Source organism: Myotis myotis, unplaced genomic scaffold (genome assembly GCF_014108235.1).
Source record: "Myotis myotis isolate mMyoMyo1 unplaced genomic scaffold, mMyoMyo1.p scaffold_m19_p_19, whole genome shotgun sequence".
Taxonomy (NCBI): domain Eukaryota; kingdom Metazoa; phylum Chordata; class Mammalia; order Chiroptera; family Vespertilionidae; genus Myotis; species Myotis myotis.
In genome coordinates, this window is record NW_023416323.1 from 19724790 (window position 1) to 19741163 (window position 16374).

Genomic DNA, 16374 nt, shown 5'->3' on the forward strand with positions numbered 1-16374 from the left:
TGTGTTTTTTCATTTGTTTCAAGGTATCTTTTTTATCTCTTCCCTGATCTCATTGTTAGCCTATTCATTGCTTAGCAATGTTATTTAGCCTCCATGTCTTTGTGTGTTTTCCAGTTTTCCACTTGTGATTGATTTCAAGATTCATAGCATTATGGTAGAAGATGCTTGATATAACAATCTTCTTAAAGTTGTTGAGACTTGTTTTATGTTCTATCCTATCCAGGGGTCCTCAAACTATGGCCCACGGGCCACATGCGGCCCGCTGAAAACATTTTTCTTTCCATTTGCATGAAATATTTTTCTCCACCCCTTTACTTTTAATCTGTGTATATCTTTTGTTGTGAGGTTGGCCACTTACAGATAGCATATACATGGGTCTTATCCTATATAGCTATCTTATGTCTTTTGATTAGAGCATTTAAGCCATTTATATTTAAATTGGTTATGGATAGGTACATACTTATTGCCATTTTATTTTTTAATTATGTCCCATTTCTTTATGTTCCTATGATTTTTTTTTTAGATCTTTATTGTTGAAAGTATAACATATGTCCTCTTTTTCCCCTCACTGACTCCTTTCTAGCCCTCCCACGACCCCTGCCCCAGGCCTTCACCACCCTATTGTCTGTGTGCATGAGTTATGCATATATGTATACAAGTCCTTTCATTCATCTTTCTCAGAGATGTCTGAGATTTTGCTGCCTATGATTTCTTCTAGGATTTTTATGGTTTCACATCTTATATTTAAGTCTTTTATCCATTTTGAGTTTATTCTTGTGTATGGTGTAAGTTGGTGGTCTAGTTTCATTTCTTTTTCATGTATTTGTCCAATTTTTCCAACACCATTTATTGAAGAGACTGTCTTGACACTATTGTATGCTCTTGCCTCCTTTGTCAAATATTAATTGAGCACAATGGCTTGGGTTAATTTCTGGGGTCTCTGTTCTGTTTCATTGATCTATATGATTGTTCTTGTGCCAGTACCAGACTATTCTGATACAGCAGCCTTATAGTATAGCTTAATATCTGGCATTGTGATCCCTCCAACTTTGATCTTCTTTCTCAACATTACTGCGGCTATTTGTGGTCTTTTTTGGTTCCATATAAATTTTTAGAGTATTTGTTCTAGATCTGTGAAATATGCTGTTGACATTTTACTAGTAATATGAATTGTATTGAATCTGTATATTGCTTTGGGTAATATGGACATAATAATGATGTTAATTCTACCAATCCATGAACACTGTATATTCTTCTACTTGTTTGTATCTTCTTTTATCTACTTTTTCAATGTCCTGTGGTTTTCTGAGAACAAGTCTTTTACCTCCTTGGTTAAGTTTATTTCTAAGTATCTTAATTTTTTTGTTGCAATGGTAAATGGAATTGTTTGGTTTCTCTCCTCTGACTTCTTTTTCTTCTTCTCCTCCTCTCCTCCTCCTTCTAGCAAGCCCTTTAACATTTCTTGTAATACTGGTTTTGTGGTAACAAACTCCTTTAGCTTTTTTTTGCCTGGAACCTCTTTATTTCTCCTTCAATTTTAAATGATAGCCTTACTAGGCAAAGTAGCCTTGGTTGTAGGTCCTTGCTTTCCATCACTTTGAATATTTCAATCCCTTCTGGTCTGAAATGTTTCTGTTGAGAAATCAACTCACAATCTTATGGGAACTCCCTTGATTGTAACTGACTACCTTTCTATTGTGGCTTTTAAGATTCTCTCTTTGTCTTTAACTTTTAACATTTTAATTAGGATGTGTCTCTTTGGGCCCATCTTGTTTGGGACTCTCTGAGCTTCCTGAACTTGTATCTCCTTTTTCTTCACCAGGTTAGGGAAGTTTTTGGTCATTATTTCTTTAAATAGGTTTTCTATCCCTTGCTCTATTCTCATCTGGTACCCCTATGACGCAGATGTTGTTATGTCATGTTGTCCCAAAGGTCTCTTAAACCATCATAATTTTTTAAATATCTTTTTTCTTTTTGCTGCTCTGATTGGGAGTGTTTTTTTTATCGTGTCTTCCAAACCTGCTTCATTGAGGTTTATTCCTTCCAATGTATTCCTTATTTTAGATATGGCATTCTTCATTTCTGACTGTTCCTTTTTATGAATTCTATGTCTTTTTTCATGTTGTTGAGCACCCTTATAATCATTAATCTGAACTCTATATCTGATAACTTGCTTACCTCCATTCCATTTAGCTATTCTTCTGGATAATTCTCTTGTTCTTTCATTTTAGGCCTGTTTCTTTGTCTCCTCATTTTTGGCTGTTTCTTTGTGTTTGTTTCTAAGTATTCAATAGATCTGCTATGATCCCAGTCTTGATAGGGTGACCTTATGTACTAGGGGACCTTATGTACTAGTGGAACACAGAGGTGTAGTCTCTCTGATCATCTGAGCTGGGTGCTCTAGGATTATCCCTTGTACACATTATGAGGGCCCTCCTATTGTAATTAAATCTTGATTGCTATTAGCTCATTCATGCATGGGATCAACCCTCAGGATGCAAGATGCTATGCAGGTGCTGTTCACACGAAGCGGAATTCACCTCACCAGGGTTTGGTGCCTGCGATATTTCCCTGTGGATATACTGCTTGTGAAGCTTATTGGATCTTGTTTTGTTGTCTGAAGCTGGCCACTGTGTTTGGTTTGAGGCCTCTTCTAAGGGTCTCTGATGTAGGCCAATGTCATACACTGTCTGTGACTGGCCCTGGGCAACCTATTTGGAGCTATCAGCGATCCACAGCTTGTGGTTCCCTCTGCTGGCCCTGGATGCATGTAGAAAGGCAAGAGCTATACATTTGCATAAGAATTAATATTAAATGTATTTCTCCAACTCTGTGAACTACCCATTAGAGTGACCTACCATTCAGCTTGTCTGAAGGGCAAAATTTTAAATCTAAATCATTTAAGTTTCAAGTCTTATTTTAATAATATAAGAATTGGACAGTATCTTCCTGTGGTCTATAAAGTAGTTTGTAACTTGCTGTACTTTTTCACTGTGCATAAGTGGTCTAAGTTCTGGAAGACTGTCTCATCAGCAGTATTTTCTCAGGCCAATCTGTAAATCTCCTATGACCCCCTGATGGGACAGCTAGAGCAAAGGAGTACAAAGGATAGAAAACTTCAAACCACTCATCTTCTTCAATAATCACTTGAATAATTTCAGCAAATTTTTGTAAGGATTGATTTTTCTTTGGCTTAGACAGTTTTCCTTTAGGTACACAGTAATATCTCAATTATCTCCAGTAGTTAACAAATATAATAATGTTTTAAATAAAAAATAATTTATGTGGGGCTGGATGAAAGGGTTAACACACACACACAAGCTCATACACACAGACAACAGTATGGTGACTATCAGAGGGAAAGGGGAAAAGAGGCCGAGGGGGAGTTAGAAGAGAATGTAGGGGGGATAAACAGTAATGGAAGGAAACTTGACTTGGGGTGGTGAGCACACAATACAATGTCTAGATAATGTATTGGAGAATTGTGCACCTGAAACCTATATATTTTTATTAACCAATGTCACACAATAAATTGAATAAATAAATTTATGCATATTATAGTATTTATAGATATTATATATGTAGGTATGCTATTTTATAGACTAATTTGCTTTCCCATTGCATTCTTTTTAATGTTAAATAATAAATTAAATTTGTTACTCCTGAACTAAAAAATGACCTTAAAAAGTACATATAAATTTGCTACAGTATACAAGAACTAATCCATAACAACTTTTTTTAAAAGTTAGTTATAGTTTGTTTATATCTACAATTTCAAATGTATTCCATATACTTGTAATTTTGCTGTCCTATATTTATGGGATAAATTAAGACCTTGATGACATTTTGCACCAAGAAAGAATGGTTAGATAATTGGAGAACTATAAAGAAAGCCCCTAATAACAAGAACCATCTACCTATTTTTAAATATTTCTCAAATCAGAAAAACATGAAGTTCTTCAGAAGTTATTTCTCCCCTTAGTTTTTTACTCCAGTCAGATTTCTAGGGGAAAATGAGAAAAATTACTACTCTATCTTGCCTATCCCATTGAGTTTATAGTAAAGTAAAATAGTTAAGTGTAATATGGAATTAATCAACAGCAGAGTCAAGCAAATATGAACTGAAATAACAAAATTCATTCTGTAACAGTGAGATATCTTCAGAACCAAGGGAAGTGAAATCATCAGTGAAGTTAAGATTAAAGCCTGGGCACAGGAGTCTCAGCACCTGTTCCAAGCCTGGTCAGCTTCTTCCAAACCTCTGGCAATCTATCTACTCTAGATCATGCTTCTTCTCCTGTAAAAGGTGAATACCTACCTCAAAGGGTTATGGTAAGAAATAAGTAATCTGATTGAGAGCACCTGTCAAAGTGCCTGGCACATACATAGCCAGCACTCTATGCATGCTAGCCGCTACTCTAACAGAGGAATAATATTATCCAACTGAGAATGTCCTTCCTTTCACATATTGACATAATTTATTTAAGTTCTTCCTTTCATGAATTCTTTTTTGAAAATTTAATTCCAAATATGTATATATTTTTAAATAAAAAATACTGAGTAATAGATCAAAAGTCATAGTCCTTTCCCCATCCCCATTACCAGCTACAGTGGGGCCTTGACTTACGAGTGCCTCGACTAACGAGTTTTTCGAGAAAGGAGCCGTCTCTTGGCCGATTTTTTGCTTTGAGTTGCGAACTAAAATTCGGGTTACGAGCCAGCTTCAGATACCCCAATGCTAGTTAGCGCAGCAAACGTCACAGTGAACACCATAACATCAGCCCAGCATCACGTGTCTCACTCATTCACTTTAAGATTTGACATACGAGTAATTTGAGTTACGAGCTCCATCATGGAACGAATTAAACTCGTAAGTCAAGGCCCCACTGTATGATTATTCTTACTTTAAAAGTAACAACTGTTCTTGTTTTGGGATATATGTTTCTAATCCTTTTGCATGTTTAAACAAATATAAACGTAGTTATTTATAATACTACAATTTCTATTTTTAAAATAGAAATTGAGCCATGTTATAAAAATATTATAAAAATTATTATATAACTTGCTCTTTCACTTAACAACATATCCCGGATATCTTTCAGTTTGTGTTAGTATATGTAGATTTATACAATTGGCATACATTTATTGTTAAACTTTAAATAAAAAGACAAATAAGTTAAAGGATAAAAATAAGGACATAAAGTATTCTTTCATTGTTTAACTCTTGTTGTTGCTAATCCTCACCTGAGGATATTTTGATTTTTAGAGAGAATGGAAGGGAGGAGAAGAGAGAGAGAAACATCAATGTGAGAGAGACACATCAACTGGTTGCCCCTCACATGCCCCCAAGCAGGGCTGGGATCGATCTTGCAACAGAGGTACATGCCCTTGATCGAATCAAACCCAGGACCCTTCAGTCTGCAGACTGACACTCTATCCACTGAGCCAAACTGGTCAGGGCTCATTGTTTCACTTTTAAATGTGATGAAAGTATTGTGATTATGTTTTTTTTAACTCCTTACCATTTAGAGTTATCTACTGAAATACAAATAAATTATATGATGACTATGACTGGCTTCAAAATATTGGAAGAGGGATGGAGAGAAGAAAAATGTAGGGAGAGAGGGGACATAAATAAAATAAGATTCACCATAAGTTGATAATTAAGCTGGTTGATGAATATATGGGTGATACTTAAACTATCCTCTATTTTTGAAATTTTCTGTAACAAAAAAATTTAAGTTTTCTAGTCTTAAAATTTATCTACTAAATATCAAACAGCTATACATTTAAATTACAGCAATTAATTTCTGATTAGATAATTTAATCAACGACACTATCATTCCTAACACCTATCCCCTAGGCAGCACAAACAAACAAAAACCTTGGCTCCCTTGCAGTTTGAATGTTGTCATAAAAGTCCAAATAAAATAACCAGCCTGGAGAAGCAATGTTCACTAATATTATAGGAGGTATTCATCAGCCACTATAAATTATAAACTATTATAATTGTTGCTTTTTAGAGTTAATGAAGAAGTGTTTTCCTTGTTTTCTTATATTAGAATTATTGCAGCTGGATGATAAAAGAAAAAGTTTTTAGCCTATGTACTGTCAAGAAATCAAGAGTATGTGCTCTGTTCAACCAGAAAAAAAGGACACACACAATCTGGGGTACACTCACCAAAACTCTGCCTTGCTGAAGCTAAGAAAAGGCTTTTGTTATGCTACTGGAGCAGAATAATATTTTGTCTTTAGTCTTTGTTTTGCTTTATGCACTCCTCAATAGTTCCAATAAGGCAGCCAATATTCTAATATTCTATAGGACATTGAGCAGAAGCTGCTTGGATTCTATAGGTCTTCCTGACTCTTGTTAAAATCTGTACTTACTAAAGAGCAATGTCCATGTGGACTGGAGGCAAATGGGAAAGCTAGAGTACCTTTTAGGGCAGCACAAGGGAAGAAGGAACATTTTCTCAATATTGGGAAGAGGTCAGAATTCAGAAAATCTTATGAGACACAGAATCTAGCAAGACAAGGGACAGTCTGTGCAGTACACCTGAAGAGGTTAGACACTTGGCCCCAATCCTTTCAAAGATTCCTGAAGAGCAAGCATGGACTAGAAGTTTGGAGGAGCAGAATATAAAAGGATCAACCTGGCTCTACAAAGGCCATCTCCATATTATCCAGTGAGATCCAATGATCAATGACTAGAGGGACCTTCACTTATGCTTTGTACCATTTAGAATCCTGAATCTTGGCACAACATTTGGGACAAGAGAACACTAATAAATATTTAGATTTAATTCCTGCCATCCCAGAAGTATGATGAGATCTTAGATTTGGATTTAAGTGGGTTTAAAGAAAATACAGATGTGCAATTGTTTTTGCAGATCTGGGAGTATATTAATTCACATAGACTACTCCATTTTAAAAAGCCACCATGCTGATAAAAGTGGCTATAAAAGCAACCTGCAACCATGCTGTAATAATAACCATTCTTTCATATCTGCACAGTTTTATACATTTGGTAAAGTATTTTTACATACATTATTTCATTTGATCCTTACAGTGTTAAAAGGGTTCAATGGCTCTCTTCTCTCTCTCTCTCTCTCTCTCTCTCTCTCTCTCTCTCTCTCTCTCTCTCTTGTTAGAAACAAGAGGAAAAATTTATTCAACACTTCATTTAAAAACTTCTATGCAAAGTTGTAATTTTTAAGATGAATTTCACAGAACCCAATGCCAACAATAAGTTAACTTCTTAAGGGATTGCAATTTAGGCTGCCACCCAATCTTGGTAGTAAGTCATGGACAAATCTCATGAAATACAGAAAAACAATAAAACAAAAAAACACCTGTAGGAATGTTTAAGAAAAGAAATTATCACGCTTTGCAATGCCTTTTTACTGTTAGAAAGTTACCTTTCTTAAAACAACAACAGATATAAAGTTTATTCAAAGAGTATTCTTTTAGCACTTTAAAGCCAAAGGATTTCAGAGGTTGTCCTCTGAGGAATGGGAGTTGGAATGAAGTAGGTGAGACTTTCATTTTCTACTTTGTACATTTCTATATTTTTGTATTGGTTGCAATGATTGGAAAAGTTAATCATTTTAATCAAAGGAATCTAATTAGATTCTTTTCCTTTTTATCACAAAACATCATTACTAGTTGCCTTGTTTTATACCTTACAGGGATTCAAAAAGAGAACTTCATTTCTTTCCTACAGTTGTTCACTTTTGTCATGAAAATCCCTGTCCTGGATTGTCCATGCCCTCTAGACCAGAAATTTCCAAGTATGGCAAGAACACCAGACAAGGACTCAGAACCAGCATCAGAATTAAGAATTCACTCTCAATCAACCTATACCCCCTGGTAAGAGGGCTGATTGCATCCATTGATTTTTCAGTATATTCACAGCAAACAAGTAGTTATTTAGAGCAGATTTGTGTTACTACTTTAAAGTTATAACAGGAAAAATTTCTCCAAAAGGCAAAAGCATTTTGATGTCTGCAAAACTTACTACAAATTATAAATAACAGAAGAGTAACAATTAACTGTCTTATTAAGAAAATAATGGGACCTGGCCAGAGTGGCTCAGTTGGTTAGGCATAGTCCAGTGCACCACAAGATTTCGGGTAGATCTCTGGTAGGGGGCATGCAGGAGGCAGCAACTGATTGATGTTCTACTCTCACACTGATGTTTCTCTCTCACTCCCTCATCCTTCCTCTTTCTCTAAAAAAAAAAGCAATAAAAATTTTTTTTTAAATAATTGGCTTTTTCTTTTTATACTGGTGTGACTCGTATTCTTACAGTAGAAGAATATACAACAGGAAGAGCCACTAATTTGGCTTGGTTCAAAGTCCCACAGCCCCCCTTTTTACTACTAGCTTTGACTTCTATAACCTGACCTCTTCTTTTTTATGAGTAAGAACTTGTGGTAGGAAAGAGAAGACTGTTTAGTCTCTTCCAGCCCTCTGATTTATGACTTTCTCCCTGCTTTGTTTTTCCTTCCTCCATTTCCCTATTTCACTTTCAGCCAAAGTGATCTCAAAGAAGATACAATTCTAATTGTACAATTGTTAAATGATGTCATTTTCTACTCAGCGTAGTTCAATAGTTTCACAGAAATTTTCAAAATCTTACCAACTTTAAGATCTGGCCCTACCTTGCCTCTCCAAATTTTTCACTTACACAATAGGCATTATTCAAACTCCTTTCCATCTGACTGAAACACTCCTTCATTCCTCCTGCCCCTTTCCCTTTTTGGTCTGGAATACTCTTAAGTATCTTGCCAACTCTGTTTAGATGTCACTTCTCCAAGGAAGGCTCTCCAATCTTCTCAAATCCGATTAGGAGCTATATCCTTGTCTGTGACATACAGGGAGGGTGGGGAGGAGTAGTTTCCCCAATACCTATTAAGGATTGGGAACATGAGATTATCAAAAATATGTGTTAAAGAATGAAAAAGGCAGGAGACATATAAAATAGGAGTCTATGGAAGTCAGACAGTCATAAAATAGTAAGATTTAGCCATTAAATTCAGGAATAGGCTCATGACAATGGAAAAGAATGAATGAATGGGACACAATAAATATGAATTCTGAGTTGATGTAATTTGGTATACTATATAATTAGGAGAGTCATCTAGCTCAGTAGTTTTCTAATTGTGGCTGACCCTCAAAATCATCCAGAAATCAGAAATTTTTTTTAAGTGTTGTAATTTCCTCTGGTCATAGCCACTGACTGATGTTCAGGAATTACCTGGATGTTCTATAAAGGCCACTTCCCAGCACTAATGCTCAATTTAAGATAGCCACAAGATAACTACAAACAAATAGTTGATGAGTAACTAAAGGTACGAGCAGAAGGGATGTATTACACTAGATTTTTAAGCTAATTGACCTAGAGTCCCAATTTACACATAACAGGCAACCAATAAATATTTGTTTATTAAATGAAAATAGGGGCCGAAACCGGTTTGGCTCAGTGGATAGAGCGTCGGCCTGCGGACTGAAAGGTCCCAGGTTCGATTCCGGGCAAGGGCATGTACCTGGGTTGCGGGCACATCCCCAGTAGGAGATGTGCAGGAGGCAGCTGATCGATGTTTCTCTCTCATCGATGTTTCTAACTCTCTATTCCTCTCCCTTCCTCTCTGTAAAAACTCAATAAAATATATTTTAAAAAAAAAGAAAAGAAAAGAAAATAGGGGAGCCTGACCAGCATGGCTCAGTGGTTGAGCTAGTCAGGGCTCATGCCCAGGTTGTGGGTTCAATCCCCAGTGTGGGGCATGCAGGAGGCAGCTAATCAATGATTCCCTCTCATCACTGATGTTTCTATTTCTCTCTTTTAAATCAATAAAAATATTTTTTTAAAAATATAAATGAAATAGGGATCAAGAGGAGGGAGAACATTTTTATGAGAAAGGGTAGACTGGATGTTGGATATGAGTTTTTCAACTGACATTCTACCATTTGTCCTTCAGGGCTATGTCAACATAATGTTCTACTTTCCTGCCTTAGATATTTGTCCTTGGCATTGCTGTTTTAGCTATAAGGATTACCTCTTATAGCCAATTTCTCTTTTAAAAATTACCTTCTTTTATTTTGTATACTCCTACAGAGACTATAAATCAGAACTTGTCCTCTCTTAACTAACGCTCTATGAGACTCTCTTCTAGATTTTGAAAACTTCAGTAGAATGTCCCAAAAACAGAGAAATCAGTTGGTGTTCTTCATTCTTGCAGTGGCACTAAATTCCTGCTTCCTAGATTCTTGGGCTACTCTAGTTTCTGTCCTGTTAGCTTGGCTTTATTCTCAGACCAGCATTATTTCCATAAACTACCCAGCATCCTTCTAACAAATCTCCTTTATGTTTAATAACTCTTTATCAATTTCTGGTATTTGACAAACAAAATAACAGAAAGTTATACAAATGGTAGCGGAAGGAGGGACGAAGGGAGGGAAATGGAAGACAGATATGTAATTTTAAATTTTCTAGCAGCCTCATTAAAAAAACAAACTGATAGAATTAATTTCTTAAATATATTTTTATTGATTTCAGGGAGGAAGGGAGAGAGAAATAAAACATCAATGATGAAAGAGAATCATTGACTGGCTGCCTCCTACACACCTCACACTGGAGATAGAGCCTGCAACCAGGCCATATCCAGACCAGGAATGAAACCGTGACCTCCAGTTCCATAGGTCAATGCTCAACCACTGAGCCATGCTGGCCACGCTGGTGGAATTAATTTTAATTCTAGGTTTTATTTAAGCCAATACACACAAACTATAACATGTACTCAATATAAAAAAATTAAGATATTTTACTTCACCCTAGCCATTTTGGCTCAGTGGATACTGTGTCAGCCTAGGGACTGAAGGGTCCAGCGTTTGACTCCGATCAAGGGCACATGCCCTGGGTTGTGGGCCGAATCCCTAATAGGGGGTGTGCAGGAGGCAGCCAATCAATGATTCTCTCTCATCATTAATGTTTCTCTCTCTCTCTCCCCCCCTCCCTCACTCCCTTCCTCCCTTCCTCTCTGAAATCAATAAAAATATATTTTAAAAATATATATTTTTAAATTTTATTTTTGTTCCAAATCTTTGAAATGTGATATGTATTTTACACTTATAGCCCTTCTCAACTCAAATGCTAAATTTTCAGTTTTAAGTAAAATGTAGTCCTTCCAAAATAATAAAATGTATACAAGAGGAAAATACTTTACATTGCTAAGGTTTTAAATTTAACTAAAATTAAACATTCAGTTCCTCAGTTACGTTGGCCACATTTCAAGTGCTTGGTAGCAACATATGACTACTGCAATCAGGTGCATATGGTGGGGAAAATATAATTAACTAATAATAATACAAGAGTAAACTTTTGCAACTCACAATTATAAATCTACTTTTGCTCTACCCCGTATAATTGGCTATACTAGTAAGAGTGAAGAGACTCGGGAGCCCTTTTCTTGATAGATCTAGTATTTGGAAGGAATTAGAGGTTTTCACACTTCTAACAAATTTCATTATGAAAAGATTCAGAATTATATGAAGACCTATAGAAATATCTCTCCCCAAAAATAATGTTTCCTTGCCTGTGTAACTAAAACAGATTAACACATTATTGAGTTTGAGATCTATCCTCTGTATCCTAAAATTTAGTGATATAGAGATCAGAGTTATCTTCCCTGTCAGGGAGTTTAATTTACAGTTAAAAATAACTTCTCATTTATTATATTTAGATGGGTGGGAAGAGATTTTGAAGATTAGCTTTAATTATAAATAGTTCCACTGTCAAATAAAAATGTAGAATTTTGAGTGGCAGGTTGAAGAATTTGACCTTCATACCTCAGATAATAAGTTATTGTACATTTTGGAGTAGAAGAGTACATAATGAAGTCTATGCTTCCAGAAAGCAAATCAGAATCCATTGTGTAAGTAGACTGGTAACAACAGAGGTCTGTAGAGAAAATGTGGAGCTTCTAGCATCCCTTAGCTGATACATACTCTTATTTCTGTCAGGAATTATTTTCCTCTTACATTGACAAGACAAGAGCTTATCCTTCAAAATCTAGTTCAAAGTCAGCTGTTTCCTGGAAGCAGTTGTCAGACTGAGTCACTTCACCTCTGATCCCACTGAACTTCTTTCCAAATCCTAAACAGAAGTCAAAACATAGAGAAACTAGAGTAGTGGCTGTAGCGGAGGAGGGGATGGAGAATTATTGTTTAATTGGTGTAGTTTCCATTTTACAAGATGAAGAGTTCCGTGGATGCATGGAGTGATGGTAGCACAGAACTAAATGATTAAAAGGCCTTTCCCAGCCTAACTCCTTCCCTTTCAGGTCATAACTTAGATGTCCTTCCCTTTTCCAGGCCAAAAGGGTTTAGGTACATTTGCTATACCCTCTTATGAACTCCATACTTTTCTGATAGGGCTTTCATTCCAATTACAATCTACAGCAAATTATGTGGTATATTAGTTTTCTAGGGCTTCCATAACAAAACGGTACAGACTGGGTAGCTTAAACAACAAAACTTTATTTTTTTCACAATTCTGGAGGCTGGAAGTTCAAGATCAAAGTATAGGCAGGTTTAGTTTCTCCTGAGGCCTCTCCTTGGCTTTCAGAAGGCTGCCTTCTTCCTGTGTCCTCACATGGCCATTCCTCCACGCATGTGCATTCCTGGTGTCACCCTGTGTGTCCAAATTTCCTCTTCATATAAAGACACCAGTCAGATTGAATCAGGACCTACCATAAAGGTCTCATTTTAACTTATCACCACTTTAAAGGCCCTATTTCCAAATACAGTCATATTCTGAGACGGAATTCTAATGAACTTTGGAGGAACACATTTTAACCCTCTTACCTCTGTTGTTCCCACTTGATAAACTGACAACTCTTGTTCTCATTTCAGGGTCTTTAGAGTTGCTATTCCCTCTTCCTAGAATATTCTACTTCCAATTTTTCATACAACAGGTTTTACTCAACTTTCAAGCCTGAGCACTATCATCTGGCAAAAACCATCCCAGACCACCTTATTTAAATTAACCCTAAAAGTCCCTCTATCACCTCACTTTTTTTTCTTCCATGGCACACACCAGAATGCCAGTTCCAGGAAAAGGAGATTATGTGTTTTTCTCAAACTATTGTAGCCCAGATATCAGCCCAGTGTCTTGTGACGCTGGACTAATAAACTCATGGGCCAATGAATTTTATAACCACTTACCACAGTATAATAACTTTATTTAATCCACTGAGACAACCTGCCCAGGAGGGGTCACATTTTTATGAAGCTTTCTGAATCTGAGCTCTAACACTTACTAACCGGGAGATCTCTGGCAAGTCACTTAACCTCTGTGGGCCTCAAGTTCCCCAACTGTATGCCAACAATTCCTTCTTCAGAGTTCTTCTGAAGATTAAATAACATAAGGCACGTATGCTACGCAGCACAAGACTTTGGCCTATCGCACACGGTCTTTAGGGGGTACAGACCGTTGAAGCTATTATCGTTTCAATTCTTTGGATTAAAATAAGGCCTTCTTTCCTCATATGTCTTTACTATCTCCTGCTTTTCTTTTTAACGGAAATAGCATTTAGGTTCAAGGACACACAACAGTTAATACGTGAATTTAACACTGTTTTCTATTGCATTTCTGAAGCCAGGCTGCCCGGGTTTACACCCACCTCCCTCAGTCTGACTTCGGTCCAGTTAAGGAACCTCTCTATTCCTCAACTTACTCAAATGCAACGCGGGGACAAGGACAGTACCACCTCCACAGGGTGTCGTGAATATAAAATGAACTACTACGCGTAAAGCGATGCAGGACATAGGAAGCCCGCCATCCACGTTAGAAACATGTGAAAGAAACGATCCGTGCGGGATGGTTTGGCAACAGTCTCAAAGGTCTCACCAGGACAACTGAGTCAGCGATGCGCGGCAGGACCGGGCCTGCGAGGCGGGGCGGCACTCGCCACCGCCAGACCTGCGGCTCGGCCGGGCGCGGGGTCTGAGGGGCCGGCCGAAGCCCCCGGGGGACCAGAGCTCGGGCCTCCTCCGGCTTCGGCCTCTTTGGGTCTCCCTCCCGTTGTTGAGAGACTCGACCCTGCGTGGGCGGTCGCGCCCTTACCCTGAGTTTCCTCCACAGGTAAGCTCTCCCCCGAGGCGGACGCGAAGAGCCCGGGAGAGTTCTGGCGCGAGAAACAGGGGCGGGGCCACGGGGCGGGGCGGCGCACGCTACGTAAGACGCCGCCGCTGTGTGCGTCGCAGTGCGCATGCGCGGTGGGCTGCGTAGCGGAGATCCGGACCCCGGCGGGAGCCAGCATGGCGTCTGAGCGTAAAACTAAGTTGTCCAAGAATTTGCTGCGCATGAAGGTACGGGGCGCGGGGGGAGCCAGGATGGAGGGCAGGGCCACCGGGGCCTCCTGGCCTGGCCGAGGCCGGGACCAAGGGCGTACAGGGGCCCCAGAGGGCCTCCAGCTGTCGCGTTCATTCATTCACTTAGCGCCTGCTGTGTGTTAGGCCCTGGGGACTGGATTAGAAATCCGGCTGGCCCTCTCCTAAAGCCAGCTGTCAAATAGGAGAGACAGAGACGTAAAAGTGGACACAGCGTAGTGAGAGCAGTGATGCCCGGAGCGCCGGCCAGGAACTTCGGGCTTCTGCGGGAAGCGGTGCTTTAGTAGAGACTGAAGGGTAGGTGGGAGGGTAGGGGCATAGCAACACAAACTGAGGCAAGAGAGCGTTCAGAAGGCTGAGAGGCAAAACCCAAAAATTCTATGCTGAGTGTGAAGAACTGAAGATAATTCTGTATGTCTGGAAGGCAAGTAGCAAGAAATGGGCCTGAAAAAGTAGTCAGGTCACAGCAGGGAATGTTAGACCAGGTTAAGGATATTTATTTATCTTGTGAGCATTGGGAAGCTGTTGAGTTCGGGGAACAGTATCATTAGCTGTGCCTCTTACTCTGTCCTGTGGGTAATATTTAGTGAAAGAAAGGCCCAACGGGGACCAAAATTGCAGTCAGAAAGACCACCCAGAAGTTCTGGTCATCTGGGCGAGTGTTGCAGTGGTGGTGCTATGGAATTATAACAGTTGAGGTGAAAGTGAGTTATGTCAAGCAAAATTTACTTTTATATTTCAGATTTAACCAAATAAGATCAAAATGGACAAAAACAAGGGTAGTTAAAATGAATACAGGAATTAAAACGGGAAACAACCAATCCTTAAAACTTAAATAATAGCAAACATTTTAGTTCTTGCTGTGTTCTAAGTGCTTTGTATATAGGAACCCAGTAATTCCACATAATCCCTTGAGGTGGGTTAGTATCCCTCTCTAACAGTGGAGACAACTGAAATGGAGAAGTAAGTAACTTGCCCAGAGGTACTTACTGCTAATAAACAGTGTAGACAAGACTCAAACTCAGAATTCTGTCCCTAGACCCCATTTGCTATCAATTACTACTGGTTGCTGGACACTTACAGATGTAAACTGTTAAATGTTATGTTTAGAGGGGTGCGCAATTTTCAGGAAGAGGAAGCAAGGCGTGAATAACGTTCTGAAAGATTGAAGAGTAAATATTGCATGTGCAAAATGTGAATTGAGTTGAGCTAGGGTGTAACTAGGGATGAATAGGGTGATTGAAAGTGAAGGGTAAGTCAGCATAATTTATAGTTTCTAAAGCATTTCTTCCATGCATATTAGCAAAATTTGAATCTTTACTGAACAGAGTTTTCTCTTGGTTTATGATTTGAAATCATGTAGATTTCAAGGAAGTGGAGTGGATTGACAAAGCAAGCACTGAAAAGATTTTAGAAGTTGTTTAACTCTCGGAATAAGTCAAATGAAGATGTGCTGGGTAATTAAGGACCAGACCAAAGATCTGACTTGGAAGTTAGGAATGAAGAAATTAACTCTAAAAAATCATTTACCCCTTACCTGAGTGGTTGAGAGAGACTCAACTAGACATTGGAAGCAAAGAAGAGGTTCTCTATTTGGGTTCACAACTTCTGTCATTGTTAAGAAAGAACTCACTGGCAGGATAGCAGAAGACACTATATATACAGTTAGAGTGGAATGTCTTATGAGAAGGACTGAAGCAGCTGCCTGAGGTTATTGTATTCAGTGTAGCTGTTCATCAAGAGCTAAATATAGAGCAAGAATGACAGGGTAGAGGATTTAATATAGACTCATTTATTTTCCAGTGTACTTGAAGTCTGACTTGGGTCATCTATTGGGGGCTGGAGGTCGATCCTAATGGGAAGTAGAAAGTAAAGGATGTAGGTGGAAGGTCTGTGAGTATGATGGAAATATAGAGAAGGTACTTATTTGTGATAACTCTTTTGGACTCAAGACAGGAGTTAGTGAACTTTTTCTGTAAAGGA

At 38.3% G+C, this 16374-nt stretch overlaps 1 protein-coding gene across 1 annotated transcript in view; it reads left to right on the plus strand.

Annotated features, from left to right (window-relative positions):
* The first annotated feature begins 14319 nt into the window (after nucleotides 1-14319).
* Nucleotides 14320-16374, plus strand: part of MPHOSPH6 (M-phase phosphoprotein 6) — a 29345-nt gene continuing 27290 nt past the window's right edge. The window contains exon 1 of the mRNA XM_036346190.1: nucleotides 14320-14370. Within this exon, the coding sequence (XP_036202083.1) occupies nucleotides 14320-14370 (51 nt within the window). The remainder of the gene's footprint in view (nucleotides 14371-16374) is intronic.